Here is a 23,885-nt window from a genome sequence, read left to right on the forward strand (position 1 = left end):
TAAGTGAGTCAGTTCTGCACCTCTGCCATTGCAGCGGGTTCCAGGGGCACTCCCTCAGCTGTGCTGGCCTCTTGGCTGATTACCATTCCAGAAGCGCCCCTTCCATGAGAGCGGTGTCTTTGCTGCAGCGGTGCAGACCCATGACTGCCACAAAGCTGGCATTGTGCTGAGTCTTTGCCTCTCTTGTGCAACAATGGGGTTTATTCAGGGAGAGCAGAATCATCCTTCTCGGAAAAGACCCACGAGAAAAACAAGTCGGGAGCCCCAAAGCAGAGCACTGGGGCTTTACCAACCATCTTCACTTTTTCCATCCCAAAAGACAAATTCTCTGTGAGATCTCCCACAGTTTATCCTGATGAGATTTAATCACCAGGGTTTATTCTTATGTTCTTGAAAGTCACTGAGCAGACCTGACCGAGTTTCTCTTCCTCAGCGCCGCAGTCACATTTTGGGTCACTTTGGCAATGCTGAGTTTCAGTTCAGGCCAGGTTCCTGACCCTGCAGTTGTGCCTGGGTGGTGCTTAGGCTGGTGCATCCAGGGGTTCTTTCCTTGTGCTGCTTGCCCTGTTAGTGGATTGTGCAGAAAAGTGGCAAAATGGATCACAGTCCCTGAGGGGTAAGGGCCAAAACAGACTCTGAGATGAGGGCTCTAAATGGCCGTGCTCCCTGGATAGAAACTCGTGGTTATAAGGCAGGAAATTAAAAAAAAAAAAAAAAATCATCTTTTGATACATCACTTTTCAGTGTGTTCCAAATTGCTGTTATATTTGCTGAAAGGTTTTTATGAAGCTGTAATTTTCCTGTTTATGAAGGAGAGTAAATTAGTTGCAGCTAAAGTAGCCTGAATTCGGTCCCAACCACTCAGATATTTTAGTAGCAATTTGCTCAAGAATTCTCACAAGATTTCACATCCTTCTTTATGAAATCTTTTCTCCAAGACTACAACAAAAGTTAGCCACAGTATGGTTGCACTGCTTCCCCCAAAATCACAGCCCTCATAGGCTGCAGGCTGGGAAACACCAGCGTTAAAACAACAAATAAACATCATGATGCAGGATGGTGAAAGCTGCAATACTGTGTAATCTCTTTTCTTTGAAAAAAGTGACCCATTGAAACGCTCAGGGGTTTCCCTTCCTGTAAATGGGGATAAATTAGCTGCAGACAGGAAATAATGTGTTGGAGGATCCTTCCCCATGGACTCCATGCAGCTAATCCATTCTGTCTCACTAGAAAGTGCACCCTGCTTTATCTTTAGCTGAGATTTGTGGGCAGTCACGTCACCAATTTCCTCTGGCACAACCTTCTCTTACCCTTTGAAAACTTTCTTTTTTAATTGGTTAAGGTATGCCTGCGGTTTGTTCTGCTTGGTGGAATGACTTTGAAACATTCAAGTTGAGAGCTTGAATAGAGATGTTTTGCCCCTGCATAAAAGTAGAAATTCTGCATTTAGAAACTAGAATAATGAGATTTTGCACATTAGCTACAGCTCCTTGATACGAAACCAGAATTTTATTTTTCCTCTGTCATCATTTAGCAGAACACATGATAGAGAGGTCTTCTTACTAGTTTATATATATATATATATATATATATATATATATATATACACATATACAGTTTAAAAAATTCCTCAATATGTGGATGGTTTTGCCAGAGAGAACTATATTTGTTGAGCAGTTTGGGGCTTTTCCCCCAGTCTTCCCATTTCACCCCAGAATACTCCATTGACACGTGCAGTCCTTAAATAAAGCCTTTCAGCAGTCTGTTGCCCCTTTCATCCAGCGTTTTAAAAAAAGATTTAAGCAATCCATGAATGAGGTTGCTCGCTGCAACTGGAATTCCACCTGAGGCAGGTGGAATTATCCAAATTTAGGTGGTGCTGCTGCGAGGACTTGGCGCCATCTCGTGTTCAGCCTTTAAATCACTCGCTAAGAGAGATTTAAACCCTGAGAGGTTTGGGGGGAGGAGCAGGTAAACAAAATTTTATAAATTCTGGGGTTGGCAAACCTGCTTCAGTGAACCAAGAGCTGGCGGGGGGCAGCTGCAGGCTTTTCAGGTAGGCACAGCTGTTTCCAACATCTGCATTTGCTCTCACCATCAGGAGACGCAGGATTTACACCCTGTGTGGCTGAGTGTATTGGTGTGGAGAACACAGCCCCATGCAAGCTGGTGTTCCGTGGTGATGTTCAGTCGTGGGATTTGTTTAGTCACACCGCTGGGGGATTCAACAAATGCCTGAATTCGTTGTGGGGAATAGAAAGAAAAGCATGCTAGAAAGGCTTTGTGAGCTACAGAAGATGTTATTAAGCTGAAAAGATGTCTGTCGTCACATTATGTCTTCAGAAAATCTAGTCAGTTTTTTTTAAGGTATTTCTTATTAAAAAAAGAAAACAAACAACAAACACATGAAATCCTGTCCCTTCAAACATCAAGAGAGACTATAACAGCAGAGAAACTGAGTTCAGCTTACCTGCCAGCTTGGAGGCAGGGCACCAGCTGGGCCTCTTGCCCTGATGGCGTTGCTCCTTGCTCCCCTCTGTGTGTCAGGGGGGTGGTGGCTCTCTCTCAGCCCTTCTCCCACAGCCCCACACCCAGCTGCAGCAGCTCATGCCTTCTCTTTTGGTTTTGGGGCAGCCCTGGGGGCAGCCCTGGCTCAGCTGTGAACGCCCTGTGCTGGCCGAGCTGCAGAAATGAGCTGTGGGCTGGGACTTGTCCCGGCTCTCAGGAGGCAAGATTAGCCTAAGCCCCTTTCATCTAACCCCAAGAGGAGCCAGAGCAGACAGGGTCAGCTCCTGGCGCTCAGCTGACGCTCAGGAGCTTGCTCACATGCCCAAGCTCAGCTCTGCTCTGCTGTTTTCTGCTGTTTGTTGGGATGGGAATTCACCTCACAGGGCAGATTAAAGAGCGGCCAGCTGCAGAGCTGAGTCCCTGCTGGTTCACATCCTAAGTGTCAGTCCCAGAGCAGTCATTAAGGTCCATTACAGCAAAAATCCCACTGAAAACCCCAAGCCAAGGGCAGGGAAAAGCAGCAGGTCCTGACCTCCAGGGCTTGTCTTGGACCCAGCAGCTGATAACCCACGTGGGTTATCCAGAGCTTGCGTGGCCTGGAAATTGTGAGTAATTGACCCTGAGTGACACAGCAGTGGGAACTCCTGGATTTACAGGTTCCCTGGGGAAACGTGGCCTGGTTTTTGCACAATACAGATTTCCTGTCAGGGAACCCTTCTTGCCTCTCTGAAATCTGAATTTCAGCCGTTTTCCCATTTCCTTTGTTCCTCTCTCTACCCTCAGAGATAAACTTGGTGTTTTTCTGAGACTTGAGCACCTAAGACCTGTTTTGTTTATCCAACAGATTGCAGGTTTTCAGCAGTTCTTTGCTCTTAGAGTTTGTGGGGGGTCTTTTGTGTTTCTTTTTTTTTGTTGTTTTTGTTTTTTGGGGGGTTTTATTTGTATTTTTTTGTTTTGTTTTGGGGTTTTTTGGTTTTTGTTTGTTTTGTTTGTTTGTTTGTTTTTTATTTTTTTTGTTTGGATTTTTTTGGGGGGGGATTTTTGTTGTTGTTGTTTTTTGTCCAAAGAGCTTCTTTCCTTCTGCCCTGCCTTTGGGCTCCATACATGTTTTGATGTTTTGTAGATGACTGCCCATATCCTGGTCACTGTACTTTCATTACATTTTAGAAGCAACCAGGAAATTTTCTCCTGATTCGTTTTTACTTTCTTAAAATTAGCTGGCTTAGAAACTGGACTACACCTTAGGGGTAGAAGCTGTACAGCCTTCATGCACATTTTGCCACCTTGAGAGTGGAGCTGGTGGGGAACCAAGTTAATTCCAGCACGAGCTCTTTCAGAAGGGTTGTTTTCAGCTTGATCTCAGTTCTGATTGACTGAGAAAACCTGTGTTTCACTGCCCATGACCTCTGAATCCTCTTGTGATTCCATGCTGATTGCAGCTACATAAGCCTCTAAATAAACTTGTCTCTGTTTGAAAACCGAAACTTTGCTTCTGTGCTTTGCCATGCTTTCTGTTAGCTCAAGGAAAAGCACAATTAATCATAGAAAAAGATATTTATGAGTGCTGTAAATCCTGACATTTGGGCAGTGAGCAAGCCTTTTCAGGTAATTTGCAGTTTAATTTTCTTTCCACAGATCCAATCTAAAATTTGAGATGTATTTATCATAATGCATTATTTCATTCTTTGCAGCTTCTTAACGTACTCTGTCTTTGACTTGTAATATTATGAAATAGGGGGTCCTAGCTCCCCCAAAATCCTCTCTGAACAGGAAATAATGATGGTCAGTCATCTTGATTGTGGTTCTCATATTTGTTGCAGTACATGTGCTCTGCTCTTGATATGGAACTAGAATTTTTTTGCATATTTTTAATCACCGTTATTTTCTTCCTGGTGTGAATTTATGTCCAGCCAAAGGAAGCACCTCGGTATCAAAAACTTGCTGGTATGACAAGAGCTGCATTTCTGTCATAACTATAGACTTAGACAGTGGTTTTCTGAGCCACATCTGAATTGTGGCTCATGGATTGAGCCTTAGAAGTGTTTCATGTTTTTGCTATTGCAAATGATTTTTTTTCCTGCTCTTAAGATCTTAAGATTTCTTCTGGGACTTTTAGCTGAACTGTTTAGGAAGATGTTCACTTTTTTCAGGCTCATTTAAAAATCTTCTTGGTTCCTAAAGCCTAGTTCACCATAGGAGTGCCTAAACCACTGGCTTTACCCAGGGCACAGATGGGATATTTGTTTTCCTGAAGTAATGGAATGAATAAGGAATTTAGCTTCTGCTTTGCTTTTGCATCATCAGACATCCTCTTTCTGTGTACACATCACATTCCTTTTAAAAAAGTATTCACATCTTGTTTTTGAGCATTCCTTGTTGTTTTTCTGGCTAGTCAGTCATGTGATGGTGTATGTCCTCACCAAACAGCCCCACAAACTCTTTTAGTTTGGACACAAACAGGGCTGAAATGAAAAGCAGTGTTTGTGGGTAGTGACATTTACAGTGCTGAAGTTAATTTGGTGTTGTGAGTAATATCAGACAATGTAAATATAAATATTTCACCAAAAATTTGCTTGTGGACACAATAAGCAGCACCTTCCTTGCCCTCTTCCTCCATTAGAGGGAGTCAGTAAAATCATATCTAGTAAGAGAACTGCAACTTAATTGTCCCAGCTGGATGTCAGTGCTGTGCTCTGGCTGATAAACCTATGGAGGTTTATCAGGTGCGTGGGGAGAACTCAAATGTTTTTTCATAAAAAGATTAGATCTCATCTGTTTTTCAAACATCAAAACATAGACAAGCATATGACCATTGCCAACATATTTTGAATTGCCTGGATAGAAAAAAGTGCAATTTTCATACCCATTGGTTAGTAAAACATTGTTTTAAATAAAAACTTGCTGAGGAAAAGATTTATTCTAAGCGTATATTTAAAGCTCTGGGCCCCTCACTGCAGGAGGGGCATTGGGGTAAGTCCAGAGAAGGGCAGCAGAGCTGGGCAAGGGTCTGGAGAGTCCAGCTGAGGGAACTGGGGGTGTTTAGCCTGGAAAATAGAACACTCAGGGAGATCTCACTCTCTAGAAGTGCCTGACAGGAGGCTGGAGCCAGGTGGGCTCATCCTCTTCCCCCAGGTCACCAGCAAGAGGAGAAGAGAGAACGGCCTCAAGTGGCACCTGGGGAGGTTCAGGTTGAACATTAGGAAGAAATGTCTTCACTGAAAGAGTGGTTAAACATTGGAGGGATCTGCCCAGGGAGGTGGTGGGGCTGGAGGTGCTCAAAGGAGGAGGAGGAGCCTTGGCACTCAGTGCTGTGGTTTATTTGTGGAATGCAGCATTCGGGCAAAGGTTGGACTCGATGACCTCGGGACTCTTCTCCAGCCTTAGTGATTCTATAATTCCCAACCACAACCTATACATTTATTTGAAATTTAGTAAGTTATTTGTTTACCAGACTGACTAGGAGGTTCAGATTGAACATTAGGGAGAAATGTCTTCACTGAAAGAGTGGTTAAGCATTGGAGGGAGCTGCCCAGGGAGATGGTGGGGCTGGAGGTGCTCAAAGGAGGAGGAGCCTTGGCACTCAGTGCTGTGGTTTATTTGTGGAATGCGGCATTCGGGCAAAGCTTGATGACCTCGGAGCTCTTCTCCAGCCTTAATGATTCTATAATTCCCAACCACAAATTACACATTTCTTTGAAATTTAGTAAGTTATTTGTTTACCAGACTGACTAGGAATGTAGTGGTAACAAATATGCTGCACGAATATGAATATGTTGTTTTTCTTAGGATAGCAATGCCACGGGGGGAAACAAAAGGATTCAGGGTAGCCTGGAGGTTGTTTCAGTTTGTTTGAGTGCAAGTTCTTTAAACTTAGAGCAATACATTTTTGACTTTACTTCTGTCATTAATCCTGAAAATTTATGTTTGCATTTTATGGTCAAACAACAGAATAGGAAATGCTTCTTTTTCTGGATGTATTTACTAGCTCTCAAAATGGGGGAGTAAACAAGCAATTCATAGCATGCAGCAAAATTCCTTTTTTTTGCTAAAATGATTACTGAAATAGAACTTTTTAGAGGCCCTCATAGGAGGTTGTGTTTTTAACAGTGATTCAAGTTCTGCACACACTTCAGAGGTGATTGCTGCCTGGACTGAAATATCTGATTTCAGACATTTCCCTCATTTTTTCGGGATCTGTATAAAGAGGAGCTAAAGCTTTACATCAGGTTTTGTACCTTTTGTGCCAAAGCTGTTTTTACAAGCTTGTCTTAGGTTACAAGATGTGGCTGGGGGTGTGTGCTCTGTCTCCACCTGTCAGAGGTGGGGCAGTTCTCTGCTGTTCATGGGGAAGTTTTTTCTTTATCTCTCCCACAGCCAACCCTCCCTCCAGGAGATCTCTGCTGTCCATGGCCACTGAGTGTCCCTGCATGGCTGATCCAATTCCACCATCCCAATGGGGAGATGCTCCGCCCAGGGGAGGAGCCAAGCATTCCTGCCTGGATCCAATCTGAGGTTTGGGACACCCCAGCAGCCTTTGCCCCCTGCATTGCCAGAGGAGCAGCTTTCTGCTGCCCTGCATGGCCAGAGGGAGCCCAGGCCCATCTGCAGCAGCCCTGGAGCTGCAGAGGAAAACTCCCCCCTTGTGCAGGATCCCTGCTGCAGCAGAGTCACAGCTGGCACTGCAGGAGGGCTGAGCCCCCATGGGATGGGGCTGGGACACCGCCCTGGCACACAGGGGGTAGGGCATGGTCTGACTCTGGCAGTGTTTTATTTTTAGTTTTGTATTATTGCATTTGTATTTTTAATTTTCCTAGTAAAGAACTGTTATTCCTACTCCCATATCTTTGCCTGAGAGCCCCTTAATTTCAAAATTACGATAATTCAGAGGGAGGGGGTTTTCATTTTCCATTTCAAGGAATGTTGCTGCCCTCCTTAGCAGCCACCTATCTTTTCAAAGCCAGACACAGCTATACATGTGGCACTGGAGAGCTGGCATGAAAGCAGGATGCAGCTTGCAGACACATTAAAAATGCTTTTGGAAAAACACACTGTGAGCATAAGGCCAAAGTAAATCTTTGCAGCTCCTCTGAGGAGAGCCATCCGTCTGCATGGAACAGCTACTGGTTTCAAACTGAGAATGTGCACAGAAATAGATGCTGACACTTTATCTTCTAACCCTCAGCTGAAGTGATAATGCCAGCACTATAAGGCCTTTAGAAGAAAAAGCCATTGTTCATATGCATTTTTTAAATTAAATATTCTGATAAAGCACATGTAGTGCTTTAATTAAATAGTCTGAAAAACCTATATTTAAAAAGCCCACTAAAGCACTTAATTCTGTCTGGGTATTTGTTAATAATTACAGAGAGTTTCAGGAATTATGTGAGAAGGACAAAATTTAAGCCCTGCTCCCAAAAATTCTACATAGAAGGTTAATTATAACAACGGATTGGATAATAGAAAAATGTATAAGATGTTCATGATCTAACTCATTGCATTAACAATTAGTGTTCACATGTTGGATTCTTTCAATTTCCTTATTAAGAATAAGAAAATTATGACTAACTTTGAGGTCACAGAACAATGTAGTGTAATAATCCTCTATTAAAGGGATTTTTACTTGGACATCCTCATGAAAATATTATTTCTAACCTCATCTATCACAAATATAGGACAAGGGTACCCAGATAAGAATTATAAAATGTTCCATTTTTCAACGACTTTATGCCAATCATATTTCCAAGGCAAATGAGTGCAACATCAGATGGTTATCTGCAATAAATATGACACTGGCACAGGGAGCATTAAGAAGGTTCTTTTATTAAGATTTTCCACATAAAGGTTTTACTTGTTCGAAATCATTCTAAAAAGTGGTTTAAAATAACAAGGGCTTTTGATATATTTTGCAAAACTAAATTCTGAGACAAATGACACCCATGCCAGCATGAACTATCAGGAAAGGAGACTGAGTAATATCCAGATGTCAGCAGCAGAAAGGTGTTTAGACATTGGAAGGGGCTGCCCAGGGTGGTGGTGGAGCCACCATCCCTGGAGGTGTCATGGTACCTGGTCAAAGATTGGACTCAATAATCTCAGAGATCTTTTCCAGCTTTGTTCATTCCGGGATTCTGCACATTCCTTTTTCTGGCTCAGGGCTCAATCTGGTGGAAGTGTAAAAAAATGTTATTTTCCTCTATGCAACAGAAACCCAGGAAAAGTTCAAACAACTCAAAAAGCCACAGGTCCTGATTTCTGCCTTCAGGAGGAGCTATTTCTTCAGTATTAGGAGAGTGAGCTGCATTTTAATGGTTTTGATTCTGCAGTTTCTTTGCTGAGCTTCCGTGCAACTGAGTGGGAAACAGCACAGGGGGAAAAACATGCACCGTAACAGAGCAGGGTGACACCAGTTGCATTTTTTAGTGATAAACCCACCTGTCACAAACATATAGTGTGGGTTTTTCTGAAATGGTGCCTGCTTGAGTGAATGCTAAAAGGGGCTCTCATCCTCCAGACTCAGGCAGGTGGGAATGAAGAAGAAAAAAGAGACAGGAGGATTATTTTCTGCCAAATAAGCTTATCTCCGATGGGCACTGTGAAAATAAACCCGGTTAAACTGGCATGCTCCTAGCAGCACACTCTGCTCTACTGGTTAAGTTGTTTTTAGCAGGCACAGATCCTAGGTATCCACAAAATCCAAATAAGAAAGCACATGGATGTCAGAAAGCTCCAATTCATCACGTGGGTGTCAATAAACCGAGAGAGCTGAAAACTTTTCTGTCTGTGATAATTCTGACTGCTCCAAGTGCAAACAGGACATGATCACTGCAGGTTATTCTGACCTGAGCCACCTTTCTGGGGCAGAGATGGCAGAGGGAATGGAGGGCAGGGAAATGAGGAGCATCTGTGCAGTGAAACCTGCTCTCACAGTGGAAAGGGGCAGGAAAAGGATGAGGTGACAGCAGTGTCACTGAGGGGTGAGGGACCTGCAGCACAGCCCAAGCACTGAGGAGTGCTGCTGTTGTTGGGAGAATGGTGATCCTGCTGTCAGAGCACAGGGCATTGAATTCCCCTCTAGAGGAGGGTCTGGACATGAAAAAGCAAAAAGCCGGTGGTTCACATGGAATGAGCACGGTGGTTCAGGCAAAGCGAGCACATGGAGAAAGTGTAGCATGAAAGGACTGGAATAACAAGGAGAGTAATGGATGTTATCTAGATGGTGAAGGTGGAAGTCATAAACTCATTTGTGCTTTTTGTTCCTGATGAAGACTCCTCTGTGTTGGTCCCCTTGTACCAATTCCATTTCCATGGTAACAATCATATCATCTACCTGAACTGGAAGTCAATGCCCTCCTTTCATGCAGTCTTGTCATGGCTGTCTCCTGCCTCCTGACAGTCCTTTGTCCTTGCCTTTTGGAGACTGCTGTCTTGGAGCAGATTATTCAGTTCAGATATTTGTCGTTCTTTCCTTTCTCTTTCTGAACAGACAGTCCTTTTGACATTCTCAAAAATATCTGCTTGTGTGCTATGTTATGAAAATTAATGAAATCATCATACATATTTCAGAGATTACCAGGAAGCTGGAAGAGAGTGCCTGCCACCTTTTTCTTACAAGAATGTTCACTGATCAGCAGAGCAGACCATATTCACAGATATGAATCCCTCACCTGCCACCGGTGCTGTAAGCCCAGAGATGCTGCTGCCACTACAGCCACAAAATTCATGTGCTACCCCAACCCACAGCCTGTTTCCCAGCTTGTTCCCTGCTGCAGCACCAGTGGCCTGGACTATGTTGGGCTCCAGGAAGAGTGTGAGCAACGCTGATTTAAGTGATTTAAGTTGTTTTTTGTCTGTGCACGAAGCACATCCCAAGAACCCCCTCTTCTAAAAAGCAGATTCAATCCACATTTGCGCCCAAAGACTTTATTTCTTAAATAAAGGAAGTCACACGTAATTTCCAGTAAAAGTTCTCACAGAGGCGGCTGATACCGTTTTCAGGCATTTACATGTTTGTAATTTTACAGAGGAGGAATAAAAGGCCAAATTCTGCCAGGAAAGCAGTGCCAGGCCACTCCCCTGGCAGCCTGGGGGTGTCTGTGGCTGTGCACCCTCTGTCTGCTGTGCCCCACTCACTACCCCTGCTCAGAGTGACAAAGGCAGAGTGTCACTGGTGCAGCCCAGCAGTCGATACACTCCTAATTGTGCTCTGGAACTCCTTTTCAAAATCATTCCCTGATGTCTGACTGTTCTCTGGAAGCTATTTTTAAACAGAACAACAGCTCTCTCAGTGTAATGAACAAAATGGGCTTTTCTGTAGCAACAGCTGTGGACTGCTTTTCAAGTACCATTATTTGTGGTTTTTCAGAGGTTTTTTTTTTTTTGGTGTGTTTGTTTGTTTGCTATTAGACATTCAGCTGTCATTAAAATAAATTTAAAAAATACAGTCTATACCTGTATTTAACATTAAAAGCCTTTTTTTTAAACATTATTGAACATTTTAAACATTATTTTTGAAACAAAAATACCTAGAGTCTGTCTGTGATTCCCAAACCCAGGACTGAGCAGTGCCATGCCCTGCTCACCTGAGCCACCTTGTCCTGGACGTGGAGGATAGGATGAGAAAGACTCTGCTGTAACCAATAGGAGCTGAAACATTGGGGCAAATGCCTCACAAGTAGATGCTGAAAGAGACCTAGTGACAATAACAACAAAGAGTGACATGTAAAACCTTCCAAAGTGGTGTGTGACCCAGAAGAGCTCACCTAGGAACATTCCATCTGACGCGCAAACAGCAATATGCTCAAAAACAGTGAAAAGTGGTGCCTTGAAGCTGAAAAAAGTGAATGTTTGGCTGCAGCTGATGTACTGGCAGGATCCACAGTGGTCTCTACAGCTATGTGGATAAGAAGTGTGGAATTTTCATGGAAATACTCTAGAGGTTCAATGAACAGGAGTAGCCTTGACGTGATGTATGAGAGTTCTATGTTAAATATAAACCATGTTTGTGGGGCTGGCTACTCCTACAGTTTGTGGTAAAATAAACCTCTCCTGTTAAAACTGATATCTAATTTCTCTGGAAGCATGTGATTTTATACTGCTTACTAAAAGGCTTTCTATAGTGATCTTCAGACTAGGAAAGGGTGTCAGACTGTGTTTTGGACAGGAAGGATTTCTGATTTGATTTCCATGGCACTGAAACAGAAAACATAGTTTCAATAGGAAGAGAAGGTGTCAGAAATGGGCTATTATTTGTTTTCAAATTAACCTTAGACTTTAATTTGGGGGGCGGGGGGGGGGGGCAGGAGGGGTTGTGTATGTGTGGCAGTTAGTCATCATGTAATTTATATTCATTCAGTCTTCATATATTCTTTATTGGACTTTAGGATTACTGGGGTACATAAGTCTTAAGTTACGTAAAATGGATGAACGTTGTAACAGCTGGGTATAATGCAACTTTAATACACATAAAAGGCTGTGTTCACCTGGGACTGGTGGCTTTTAGGGCTGCTTGAAAAGCTGCTGAATGTTTTAAACTTTCCTCTCTGTGTGAAGTTTGTAAATGATCTGGGACCCATCACCCCAAGCAAAGAGCTGCTTCTCTTTAGGATTGTAGTGCATGCTGGAGTGGCCACCCTGGCGCTTTGGGAAATGCAGTCCTGGGTTTGTGTGAGCATTCAGAGCCCCCAAAACATCATAAATGCACTGGATGCGGGAGGAGCCCCCAGAAGGAGAGTTGTAGACCACGTGCAGGGTGTTGCAGGCCATGAAAGCTGCCTCAGCATCCCTGCTGCTGCAGGGCGTGTCCCAGCTGTGCTCCACCGCCATGGCCACGGGGTTGATTTTGGTGAGGACAATGTTCCCCCCGGTCTCTGGCTCTGCGTGGAGGGCCCACAGCCCCTGCTCATCCAGAGCCAGGTCTATCTTTGTCTGCGGAGAGAGCTGGTAGGCAGGAATCCTCCCAGCCCCTGGCAGCAGCATCTGGTCAGCCACGCTCCTTCTCTGGAGGTGGAACTTCACGATCTCGTTCAAGGAGCCGTGCCTGTGGTAGAAGAGGAAGCCCTGGTAGATGACGTGGCCAGTTCCTTCCCAGGGCACCGGCAAGGGCACTCTGCGAGCCTTCAGAGTCTGGTTGTTCTCCATGAAAGCCATGATATTCGCAAATTCCAAAACCACGTTATTCACAGAGCCGCTTAATAAATAAATCTTGGCGTGCTTTTTGCCGGGGTCTTTCATCCAAGAGCCGTGCTTTCCTCCAGTCTTCTTAACCACCTTCAGGGACCTAATACCTGCAAGCATGTGGTCACAACCTGCAAGGAAATAACCAAAGGCAAAGAAAAATAAAATTAGAATATCTGTAAATTTTCTAGTTTCTTTTATTTGAATTAATTAGTTTCCTTTTAATTCATCAATATATCAGTAAAGGTGATTGACTCAAAAAAGAGTCAGTGTATCAGTAAAGGTGTCAGCAGTGTGGCTCTGGTAAATAGTACTGAGAATAGTTTTATATATTATATTTGAATAATATTATAGCATATTTGAATATATTTTAATAATATTTATATAAAATATCAATATAATAATATATACTATATATTACATAATAATATATAGTATATATTGATTATATAATATATATCGTATATATATTATATAATCATTATATACTCTCTCTATATTATATATTATATATTATATATTATATATTATATATTATATATTATATATAGTATACAGTGATTATACAATAATATAGCATATATCATATATTTGAATAATATTATAGTATTTTTGAATAATATTATATAAAATAACAATATAACAATATATATTATATATACTATTTTCTATAATGATTATACAATAATATATTAATATATAATCTATATTGATATATATTGTATTTGAATAATATTATGATATTATTATGACATATTCCTGCTAATAAAACTGTAGTATCTTCATCTACCTGTAAAGTGTTTGGTTTTGTTCTATTACACCAGTGTTATCCAAAACATTTGGATGTTTTTGTGTCTGAGAGGAGACCAAGAGCACAGTTAGTGATTTTGTGATTATTCTTGTCTGCCTGGTCTGCCTGTTTACAGGGCTATAATTTTTACTTCAGAGAACTGACTTCTGGTTTAGATCAACACAGTAAAGTAATCAGATTTATTTCTTGTTGGAGGCATACAAATTAAAATCCATTATCTACGTGTATAGTATTTTTGTTTCACGACTGGTCTTATCCTCAGATAGCCTCTTTTTTATGCATTTATAGTATAAATAGAAACAAAAAGAGATCAGCATAACTGAACGCCAAAAAACTGGGCTATCTTCCCATTCACCTTCCCAGCACCTGCACAGAAGGGAGCAAGAACGGAATATAGATCACACGAGCAGGGGTGTGCGTGCACTGAGGCGGCCTTTGAAGGAGCTGGCGTGGTGTCTGTGCTGCCAATTCCTGTGCCAGGAGCGTGGCTGGTGGAGCCACCCAGCTCTTTACCCCCCTGTAGGGTTAAAACTGGCCTCAGGTCACAGCTCTGGCTCCTTCACATTCCCTGTGCCCTCTGCAGGGAGGTTTCAGACCAGAAAGCACCAAGCCTGGGAGGACGCAGGCATTTAAACTCTGAGATCTTTATCAAGCAGCATCCTTTCCAGGGGGAAAAAAAAAAAAAACCAACAAAACTATTGCAAAGCATATTAACCAAGTTTGTTTACCAAAGGCACTCATAAATTACAGGGTGCAGCATTTGAAGTTGAAAGAATTGCTTTCGGTGGAGTGCAGCCATTTCAGCAAACAGGACAAACAAAGCTCCAAGGCAGGAAGTTCTGGCAGCAGATGAAATGCAGAAAGCAAAACCAGCCCCCCTGCTTGGCCTGATAGGAACCTATTGAAGTCAGTGGCAAGACTCCAGTTGCCTGTAGAAAGCAATCTTTATGTAATTTGTGTGCACTGATACCCTCTAATCAAAGCTTTTGGATATTGCTGCTACAAAGTGGATTTTTTTTTTTTCCTTCAGAGGAGTCCTCACTCTGGAAGTGCCTTCCCTCAGCAAGCCACAACAGCTCTCTCAAACCTAACATTTATTGATCAGATAGATTAAAAAAAAATTAAAGGTGCTGAAACAAAAACCCTAGGCAGCCTTAGCAGCATCTTCCTCTGCAGGGGAAATAACCAGATTTTTGTCTGATTGTTATTTTCTGTGTGAACTTGACCCAAACACAGTAACAAAGCTGGACTTAAAAACCCTCCTTTCTGCTGTATTTTTGAAGTGACTCAGCAAAAATAATCATAGAGTCTGGTTAAGACATGAAAGCATAGAAGAAGAGCTGCTATTTTCTAGAGTTGAGGATCTTCCTACTTTTTCTAAGTGCTGTAAAATCTGCACAGGGAATACTTTTGACATCAAATTCAATGGGAAAAGCATCTGACTAGTACTGACAGTAGAGAACAAATTGAAAATAAAGTTCCCATGAGCTGCTACAATAAAGTTAAAAGTAATAATTTCCAACAAAGGAAAATGTAAAGTAATTTTTTCCCCTCTGAAACTCTCAGAAAGGTACAATTTTCAAAGTGCCTTAACCACAGTCAATTTAAAAATCTCCAATTTTTTTCCTCTCTGAAAAAAATGCCTGATGTTCAAAAGTTCTCTAAATGGAAAACAGAACTATTGATATTCAGAGCACTGAATTGTGAGTATGAGGAGACTCAGAAGCAGAATAGGTGATTGTTTCTGTAAGCATCTGCTTTAATACTGATTTGTTTAAAAAGTCTAAGAAGAAATTGTAAATTTCTGTGTAAAATTAAATCAACCTCATTCTGCTGAAGTCAGTGGAATTGTATAATTGATGATGCTAAAGTTCTTTCACTCACTTTTTAAAAATTTCGGTTTGTATCTCTTATTATTTACTCTTCATTTCTTACTACTATGAAAAGTCTTCTTTAAATTTGTCTGTAATATATAGTTTACATACATACCAAAACCTCTTAAGGCAAAGATAATTAAGGAATGTCATTTGTTTTAAAAAAATTATAGATTGTGCATGTATTTTTCATGCTAGGTACCATAACACCAAATTTACAAATCAGAACTAAGCTTTGCTGACAGCCAAGCCAGTGTGCTCTCTTATTGAAGGAGGGGACAAGGAAAGGAAGGATGATAGAGCAGGATAGTAAAGCTGGTAAGAATTGTAGAAGTAAATTAAGTAGTTTATTAACCCATGAATTTACTTTTGACTTGAGGTTTTGACCCTGCCTAGTCCAAAAAGCAAAGACCACTATTACTTCCTTAGTACAGCTGCAGCACTCAGAAATGTGTTTTTCTGGGACTTTGCAACATCACACCTTCAGAGGATTTTACCTGATTTTATAATAAAAAAGTAACTTCCAAAGAATTAATTTGATATGCAGTAGAATTTCTGCAAAGTGAATGTTTGAACTGTATTTTCCTCCCTCCCTCTCCCATACCTTTTTTGCATATACATGAGTTTTATAAGTCTTGCATTTACACAGCCCAAACCCCCTTGCGGATGAAAATCTCTTATCCCCGCGCCAGCACGCGCACGTGGGACTGTTCACACCGAAGCTCTGAAAAACAAACTGCTCTTACTTGCGTTAAGCATGAGTTTAAGCCTCTTTTTCTCCTCTGCCTCTTCCAGCAGCTGCTGTTTCAGCAGGTCCTCGTGCACTTCCACGCAGGCGTTGGAATCCGTGAGGGATCCGAAATAGTCGATGTCCCTCTGGGCGCGCTCGACCCTCGTGAGCAGATTCTCCACATCCTCCTTGAGCTCAGCCTTGTCGGTGCTCAGCCTTGCCAGGCGGGCCAGCGCCGCCTTGGAGAGCTCCCTGAACTCATCCACGTATTCCAGCAGGTCTTGGCTGCACTTCTCCAGCCTCCTCTTCAGCCAGAGCACGGGAAGAGAACAGACGTGGGTATTCTGCGTGCACCGCGACCTCGCTCATGGTCACTTTCACAACCCTGCTGCTCCCTCCTTCCCAGCGCCCTGCACCCATCTATTCCAGCCCAGGGTGTCTGTGTGAGGAGAACACCTCAGACTGGCACAGCATTCAAAAGTCTGGACAAAAATCCACATTTTTTTTGACTTGGCACGTCATTTCAGGACGACCCCAACACGTGCTCTGACTCCGTGGTTCAGGAGGCTGAACAAATGCTTTATTAAGCTATAATATTACACTAATACTATACTAAATTACATACTAAAGAGATACTATACTGAAGAATACTACACTATACTAAAGAAAACCCTGTGTCTGTCTGGAGACAGCCGTGACACGGCTTTGACCCAACTGGCCGAGGAATCAAAACAACCTTCACCAGCATCCAATGAACAAATCACTTCGGGTAAGCAATCTCCATAACACATTCCACATGTGCAAAAACAACAGGAGCGGTGAATAGAGACAAGAATTGTTTTCTCTTCTTCTCTCTGTGCTTCTCACTGCCTTCCCCAGGAAAAGTCCTCAGAGAAGTTGTGACCAACCCAAAACAACAACAACAACAAAAAAAAGAACAAACCCCCCCAAACATAGAAAGCAAAAAACCTATTTCTTTACACCTAAATTTAAATTATCAGTGTTTTCAAAGGTAAGAAATATGTTTCTCTGTTGCAATGCAGCTGCTTCATAGGTATCCTGAAAATAGTAGTTCAGCTGCCACTTCGGGAAGATGAAGAATTTGAGCAGATCTTTGGTTGGTTTGCTTTGTGAGCTGTGCTTTCTGTGCCACCTCCTCTCTCCCCCATTTATACAAGACCATGAGCCCCCAGGAAGTTGCTTAATTGCTTTCTACAAAACCTTTATTTTAGATGCTTTCAAGTGCTGTCATCAGTATCTGCCTCACTTCTCTGTCCTGTTCCTTTTGTGCCCCTTGCACCAAGTGCCACAGGTTACCTCATTTTTAATGGGTGCCAAAGGAATAGAAATTGCCAGGTGAAGCTACTCCTAGAGTGGCAAAGAAAATGTAAATCTCCATCTACACAGTGGGAAGAGAATATCAGGTTAATCCTTCAGTGTTGAGAAGATAAGACTAGTGAGGGCTTTGTATGGAAAGGGACATCAAATCAGGCAAGTTAGAGCTTCCCAGTGAGTCTGAAAATGTAAGCCAGGAGCCAGGGACATGTCAATAATTAAAAATAAACAATATATGATGGTAACACACAATACTGAAGAGGTATTTTGCAGTACTGGTAGCTTTTTACTGTAGGAAAAAAAAGCAAGAAGTGGTACATTTATATAAGTAATTGAAAGGAATTCAAGGAATTGAAAGGACTGCATTTCAGTCTCTCTGATATTAAGGGCTTATTTGAAGTGCAGATACACTGCTGGTTTGCATGAATGTGACTTAAACTGCCCTTCCAGGTGGGGTTATCTGCACACAGGAGAAAAATACCTGATAAATTTCTATCTCCTCGCTAACAAATACTTGACAGCACTTCTACAGGTGAAAATATATTTATACTGCTCCCTGGGATGGTCTGTGACCGTTCTGTGTAAACATTTGCATTTATAGCTAAATTCAATGATGCCATTTAAAAAAAATACAAATTAGAATAAAAACATAACATTATGAAATTTTGTCCTGCAACAAACGATGCGATGAGTTGGGATCATTACAGTTAAAGTTTTAGCCACGATTTTACTCATCCATTGGACAAAGCTGGAAATTCACCCTCCTGATTTGACATATCATACAGGCTGTCGTGGCCCCAGAACATCCACACACTTTCAAGCCTCTTTTTGCTGCAGAAGGATTCATCAGGCACATACCTCCAGAGACAGAAAACGCTGGTCAATGTAGCTCAGCAGGGCTGCATCCTGCATCACATACTGTGCTGCTCCCAGGATGCTCATGAGGGATGGAACCAGCAAGAAATGGACCTGTAAGGCTACCATGGCACCAGAAGGCTTTTGGAGGAAAGTGGTGAATCAGTTCTGTGGGCAATCCCAAACGCTGCCAGTCCAAGGTCAAATGCAATTTACCGTCATCTGAAGCGAAAAAAATAATAGTAAAAATTACTAAAAAGTTAAAAAGTACCGTGGCTGAAAAGATTAAAAGGACTTAAAATGGCTGTTGCATTCTATCATTAAGGAAGTAACGTTGTGGCAGAGGGACTGAATGTGTTTATTTCTAGGAGCCAGATGACTGCTTCTCAGTTTGTGATCCTATGATCAATCCCAGATGTTCAGCACTGAGTCACATCCAGCCTGTAGGCCAAATTTTATTAAATAATACAAATAAAAGTAATTTATTTTCCCCTCATTTCTCCTCCCATCCGCTTTCCCGTGTGACCAGTCCTGTAGAGTGTGCTCTTTGCAGGTCAGAGTGGATTCACAGTGGGTGGAACACAGGGAGCTCTGGTGCTGGGTGTCTGTGCCTGTAAAGCCACCTAAAGCAACTCATTTCACTTCCACTATTCAGCCTATTTACAGTGGCACTGGAAACCAGACATAAAACTCTTTTTAAAAGAAGTTCCTCCTCCTTTTCCTCTTGACACTACTTTTCCAGCTGAAAACAATACCCTTAACACAGCTCTGTCCATTCAGTGGAGTTTATGACAGACATCTTTTTTTGGAACTATAATTCTACTTAGTCTGACTTAAAAATTAATTGTAATTAACTTACACGAGCCTACTGCATTGGAGGCAATTTGTATTTATTTGATTTCATAATTTTCCTGACTGAATGCCTTGTTTGGAAAAACTCGTGGCCATGCTAACACTATTTGCTAGAAAACCATGTGCTAGGAGCTTAAAAAGCTGCCTTTGTATCTGAAGCCAAGCTGGATGCCTCTCTTTCTCAGAATTCTCCACCTCTTCACTTTTCACCCCTCCCATTTTTCTTTTTCTACAATTTTGTTTTTTTAATTTTTCATCACATTTACCAAGCTTTCTTTTTCTTTCTAACTGCCTCGTGTGAAGATTGCAGAATTCAAGAGAGTGTGTATGCCACGGCAGGGAGATTTTTTCCTCTGTGTGTTTGGTTTTTGCACGGTGCTTATGTGTGCTTTGCAGGCAAATTTCACCCCAGAGCACGCAGCAGTATTCTGTATTTCAGTATTGCTTCACCCTAAGAGTGGCACACAATTTGCCAGCTCCTATTTACAGGCACAGTCAGTGATGCACAGAGAGTTTAATATTTGATTTTTCAGTCCAGTGACATTTCAGTTTACTCCAGAGCTCCTGCTTGAGGGGACAGGGTGCTTGACCTGAGGGCAGACACCTTGGGAAGTCTGAATTTCCTTTATTCTGTCCTGTGGAATATATTGACATTCTTTTCCACAAAATAATCAGCTGCAACACCAGGGAAGATCAACATAGGAAAATAAATCCCTTTTCTAACCTCTGAGGTGAACCTGGAACCCTTCAGAGTTGTTCTCTGAGTCTCACATCTGTCCCAGCTAATGACTGGGAGATGAAGGTTGTGGAATTCAAAATGACAAACTTCCTTTCATGAATGCATATTAAGAAGCCAAGATACAGATATATAACTTCTTTCCTTTATCTTAAGGCAGAGAAAATGTTCTAAAAGGTAAAATATCTTGAACTGCTGTAAGCAGTTGATAAGCTTAAACATTCTGCACATGGAGTTAGATTCTGTGAAGCTGCTCAGTCATTTCTTAGAATCACTCACAGCTGAAAGACCAGAAGGATTCCTACAAATCATCCTAGAAACCCTTCCAAGGATTTCTACAAATGGGGCATTCTCATGTTTATTAAACCATGATCTCGTGGCAATGTCAATGCTGGTCCATGCCCAATGCACAATTCTGGGAAAACCACAGCACCTGGTAAAGTCCTCAGCTTTGTTGGGTTTTTACATTTATTTTGCTTTGTTTGTTGTATGTTTTCCACTTCTCTTCAGCCTAGATATGCATAGAAATGTTTTTTTTTTTTTCAGCTATACATAATCTGTATAATAAACAAATATATTTATATCTAATCTATAGCTATCTATAATTATATACCAGCTATATATAATCTGTATAAAAACCAAATATATCTATATCTAATCTATAACTGTCTATAGTTATATACCAGCTATATATAATCTGTATAATAAACAAATATATGTATATGTATATGTATATGTATATCTATATCTATATCTGTATATCTAATCTGTATCTAGAGCTAATCTATATCTATAGGTATGTCTGATGGTGATTTAAAGCAGGATTTTTTGGCATGCCTGGGAAGACATTGGTCCCAGTGCACAGGATATTACACACTAACAGAGCAAAAACTTTGCTTTTAACTCAAGGAACTCTTTTTCTCATGACCATTACTCCCTTGATTTGACAGGCCTCTCAAACTTTAAAAGGAAACAAGTGTATAAATGTGGGTGAATGTGCCTTTTCACTGTTCTTGTCCTCTCCCTGGCTGAGATGTTATCTTTTTCCTGTCAATGCTGCTTCTTTGCTGTATTTTTTCCACCTTTTTACCATTTGGTGTCTGTTTTAACAGCTGTTAGATATTTTCAAAGGAAAAATAGGCATTTTCAGTTCCATCTGTGTTTGTGGTTTTGATTTCAGATGCTGGATGGAGCTTTATGTGTTTTAAAAGCAATGTTGAAATCAGTTCATAGTGTGTACTTGATCTGGGGGAAGAATGACATTTCCTTAAGATATTATTTCACTCATATGATTGTATTCTATGTTTTGTTGTTTTGGTTTTTTTATAAGTCAGTTTCTTTTTGTCATTTCAGGTGGGATAACTAGAGAAGTGCCACAACAAATCAGGTTCTTTGTCCTCCAGTCCCACTCTGATTTCTCAGCTCCTCACAGGAATCACAAGACATTTTTTTAATTTTGAGCTTTGGGAACATCCCTGACTCCCAGGGCTCCCTCACCCTTTTCCCATGGCTTTTTCCTTGGCTTATCCTGAGCCATGGATGCTGTCCGAATGCCCTGCCCTCTGTTATTACAGCCCTGAAAACAAGTGGGAAGTCCCAACTCCTGTCTCTTAGATCCAAGTAGGGCACAAATACACCAGATTTTACTCCCAAACTACACCCTGTCTTAAAACAAGGTTAATTATGTTTTTCATCTTTAATTAACCTCAGCATGCAAAGCAATAACAGATGAAAAGTAGAAATCAGATTCTGATTCAGAGCTTACTACTGATTTTATACACACCTGCATCAGAATAACTGCTGCTCACCCTGATGCATCAGTGATATCCCAGTGCTTGTGTGCTCATGTGGGATTTTGTTTGTGATTGCAATTTTGTTTAGTTTACAGCTGCCTATTTTGATAGATTTTGATGCTGGTGAATCAGACTGGTGTTTTATTTTAGTAGTATAGGGAGTGTCATGGTCTACTTCTGTATTTTCTAATTTTGTTGGGACTTGGGTCTGCAGAACCAAGTTCCTTGTTACCACTGGCCACAGGTCTAATGCTGAGATCTGGGAGGTTAGAAAATATCTTTGTCACAGTAGGAAATCAGCACTTAATTCCAGTTCTGTCACTGCCTTTTTGTGTTTCTTTTTGGTTTTTTTCCCTTCCCTTAGAAAGTGACTCCCATTTCTGTAGGTAGGACCAAGACATGAAGTCCAAGTGAAGTCCTTCTGTGGTGCTCAGCTGTAAAAAGCAGTGCAGGGAGTGGTATCAGTCAGCAGTGCAGTGATAAGGAGCAGGACTGGCAGAATTTTGGGACTCACAGAGGACTCCAAATATCTTGGTAGATAAACTTTTCTGTAGCTTCGGGAGTTATTCTAGACAAGCGTTAATACGCAGACCATTGTTCTATTTGCCCTTGCTTTTCTACTTTTTAAATAATTTTTCTGCTGACCTATCTCATGGCTGCTGCTTAGCTCTAATCCCAGTTCTGCTGTCTCTGAGGCCTGCCTTTGGCAGCTTTCCCAAAACCCTCTGATTTTATGGATTCGCACAGTGCTGGGAGTGGTATCAGCCAGCAGTGCAGTGATAAGGAGTAGGACTGGCAGAATATCAGGACTCACAGAGGACTCCACTAGGCGGCTCCCAAGCCCTGGGAATTGCAAGGCAAATTCGGCTGGAACTCACATCCTCTGAGGGGGATAGAACGTGCAGAGGGAAGCATGGTTTGGGGTGGAGAACACCAGGGAGCCAGCTGGAGGGAAAGCTCTTCCAGGCTTTAGGTCTGTGCCACCCCAAACTGGGAATTCCTGAGCTCCCTCGGACCAGCAAGAGCCCAGGATGCCCAGGACTAACAGGAAAAATGAGTTGTCACATCAGGGCTGTCTCTACGCATGAAATAATAAAAGGGAAATAAAGCTGTACTCTATTCGTGTAGAGTTCTTGTTGGAGTTGGCGTCTTGGTTGGGAAGGACAGGTTTCTCTCAAAGAAGGCAGGAGCCTCTCTTGAAATAGAAAATGTAAACCCCCTCCCTCTGAATTATTGTAATTTTGAAATTAAGGGGCTCTCAGGCAAAGATATGGGAGTAGGAATAACAGTTCTTTACTAGGAAAAAATAAAATAAAAATGCAGTAATACAAAACAACCCTGCCAGAGTCAGACCATGCCCTGCCCCCTGTGTGCCAGGGCAGTGTCCCAGCCCCATCCCATGGGGGCTCAGCCCTCCTGCAGTGCCAGCTGTGGCTCTGCTGCAGCAGGGATCCTGCACAAGGGGGGAGTTTTCCTCTGCAGCTCCAGGGCTGCTGCAGATGGGCCTGGGCTCCCTCTGGCCATGCAGGGCAGCAGAAAGCTGCTCCTCTGGCAATGCAGGGGGCAAAGGCTGCTGGGGTGTCCCAAAGCTCAGATTGGATCCAGGTAGGAATGCCCCAAACCTCAGATTGGATCCAGGTAGGAATGCTTGGCTCCTCCCCTGGGCGGAGCATCTCCCCTTGGGATGCTGGGATTGGATCAGCCCTGCAGGGACACTCAGTGGCCATGAACAGATGATTAATAATGAATGGCCCATTAACAGAAGAGATCTCCTGGAGGGAGGGTTGGCTGTGGGAGAGATAAAGAAAAAGCTGCCCAATAACCAGCAGAGAACTGCCCCAGCTCTGACAGATGGGGACAGAACACACACCCCCAGCCACATCTTGCATTTCTAACCCAAGAGAGTTGGTTAAAAGGTAGAATCATGGAATATTTTGAGTTGGAAAGGACCTTTAAAGCTCTGTTAGTGAAACTCCCCTGTAATGAGCAGGGACCTCCTCAGCCAGAGGAGATTGCTCAGAGCCCCTTCCAAGCTGGCCTTGAGTGTTTCCAGGGATGGGGCTCCCCCACTTCTCTGAGTAACCTGTGCCAGTGTTTCAACCCCCTCAGTGTAAAAAACTGATTTCCTGTATCTGGTCTGAATACACCCTCTTTTAATTTAAAACCATTGTCCCTTGCCCTGTTGCTCCAGGCCCTACTGAAAAGCTTGTTCCCATCT

At 42.2% G+C, this 23,885-nt stretch overlaps 1 protein-coding gene across 1 annotated transcript; it reads right to left on the reverse strand.

Moving 5' to 3' along the window:
- Window positions 1-11,884: 11,884 nt before the first annotated feature.
- OLFML1 (olfactomedin like 1) lies at window positions 11,885-18,438 on the reverse strand. Its single transcript, XM_054283722.1, has 3 exons — window positions 18,290-18,438; window positions 16,113-16,401; window positions 11,885-12,812 (listed from the first exon to the last, which is right to left on the reverse strand). The coding sequence occupies exons 1-3, from the start codon at window positions 18,413-18,415 to the stop codon at window positions 12,034-12,036; spliced, it is 1,194 nt and encodes a 397-aa protein (XP_054139697.1). The 5' UTR covers window positions 18,416-18,438; the 3' UTR covers window positions 11,885-12,033.
- Between the last annotated feature and the right edge of the window lie 5,447 nt (window positions 18,439-23,885).

The sequence above is a fragment of the Melozone crissalis genome, unplaced genomic scaffold (assembly GCF_028551555.1).
Source record: "Melozone crissalis strain CALT ecotype California unplaced genomic scaffold, PUWL_Pcris_2 ptg000038l_1, whole genome shotgun sequence".
Classification (NCBI taxonomy): domain Eukaryota; kingdom Metazoa; phylum Chordata; class Aves; order Passeriformes; family Passerellidae; genus Melozone; species Melozone crissalis.

Excerpts from the sequence above, each read along its gene's own strand:
- OLFML1 (XM_054283722.1), bottom strand. The coding sequence starts at position 18,415 with ATGGTAGCCTTACAGGTCCATTTCTTGCTGGTTCCATCCCTCATGAGC. Across the intron at positions 16,402-18,289 it reads AGCGTTTTCTGTCTCTGGAG|AGGAGGCTGGAGAAGTGCAG; the intron begins GTATGTGCCTGA and ends CTCTGGCTGAAG. Across the intron at positions 12,813-16,112 it reads TAAACTCATGCTTAACGCAA|GTTGTGACCACATGCTTGCA; the intron begins GTAAGAGCAGTT and ends ATTTCCTTGCAG.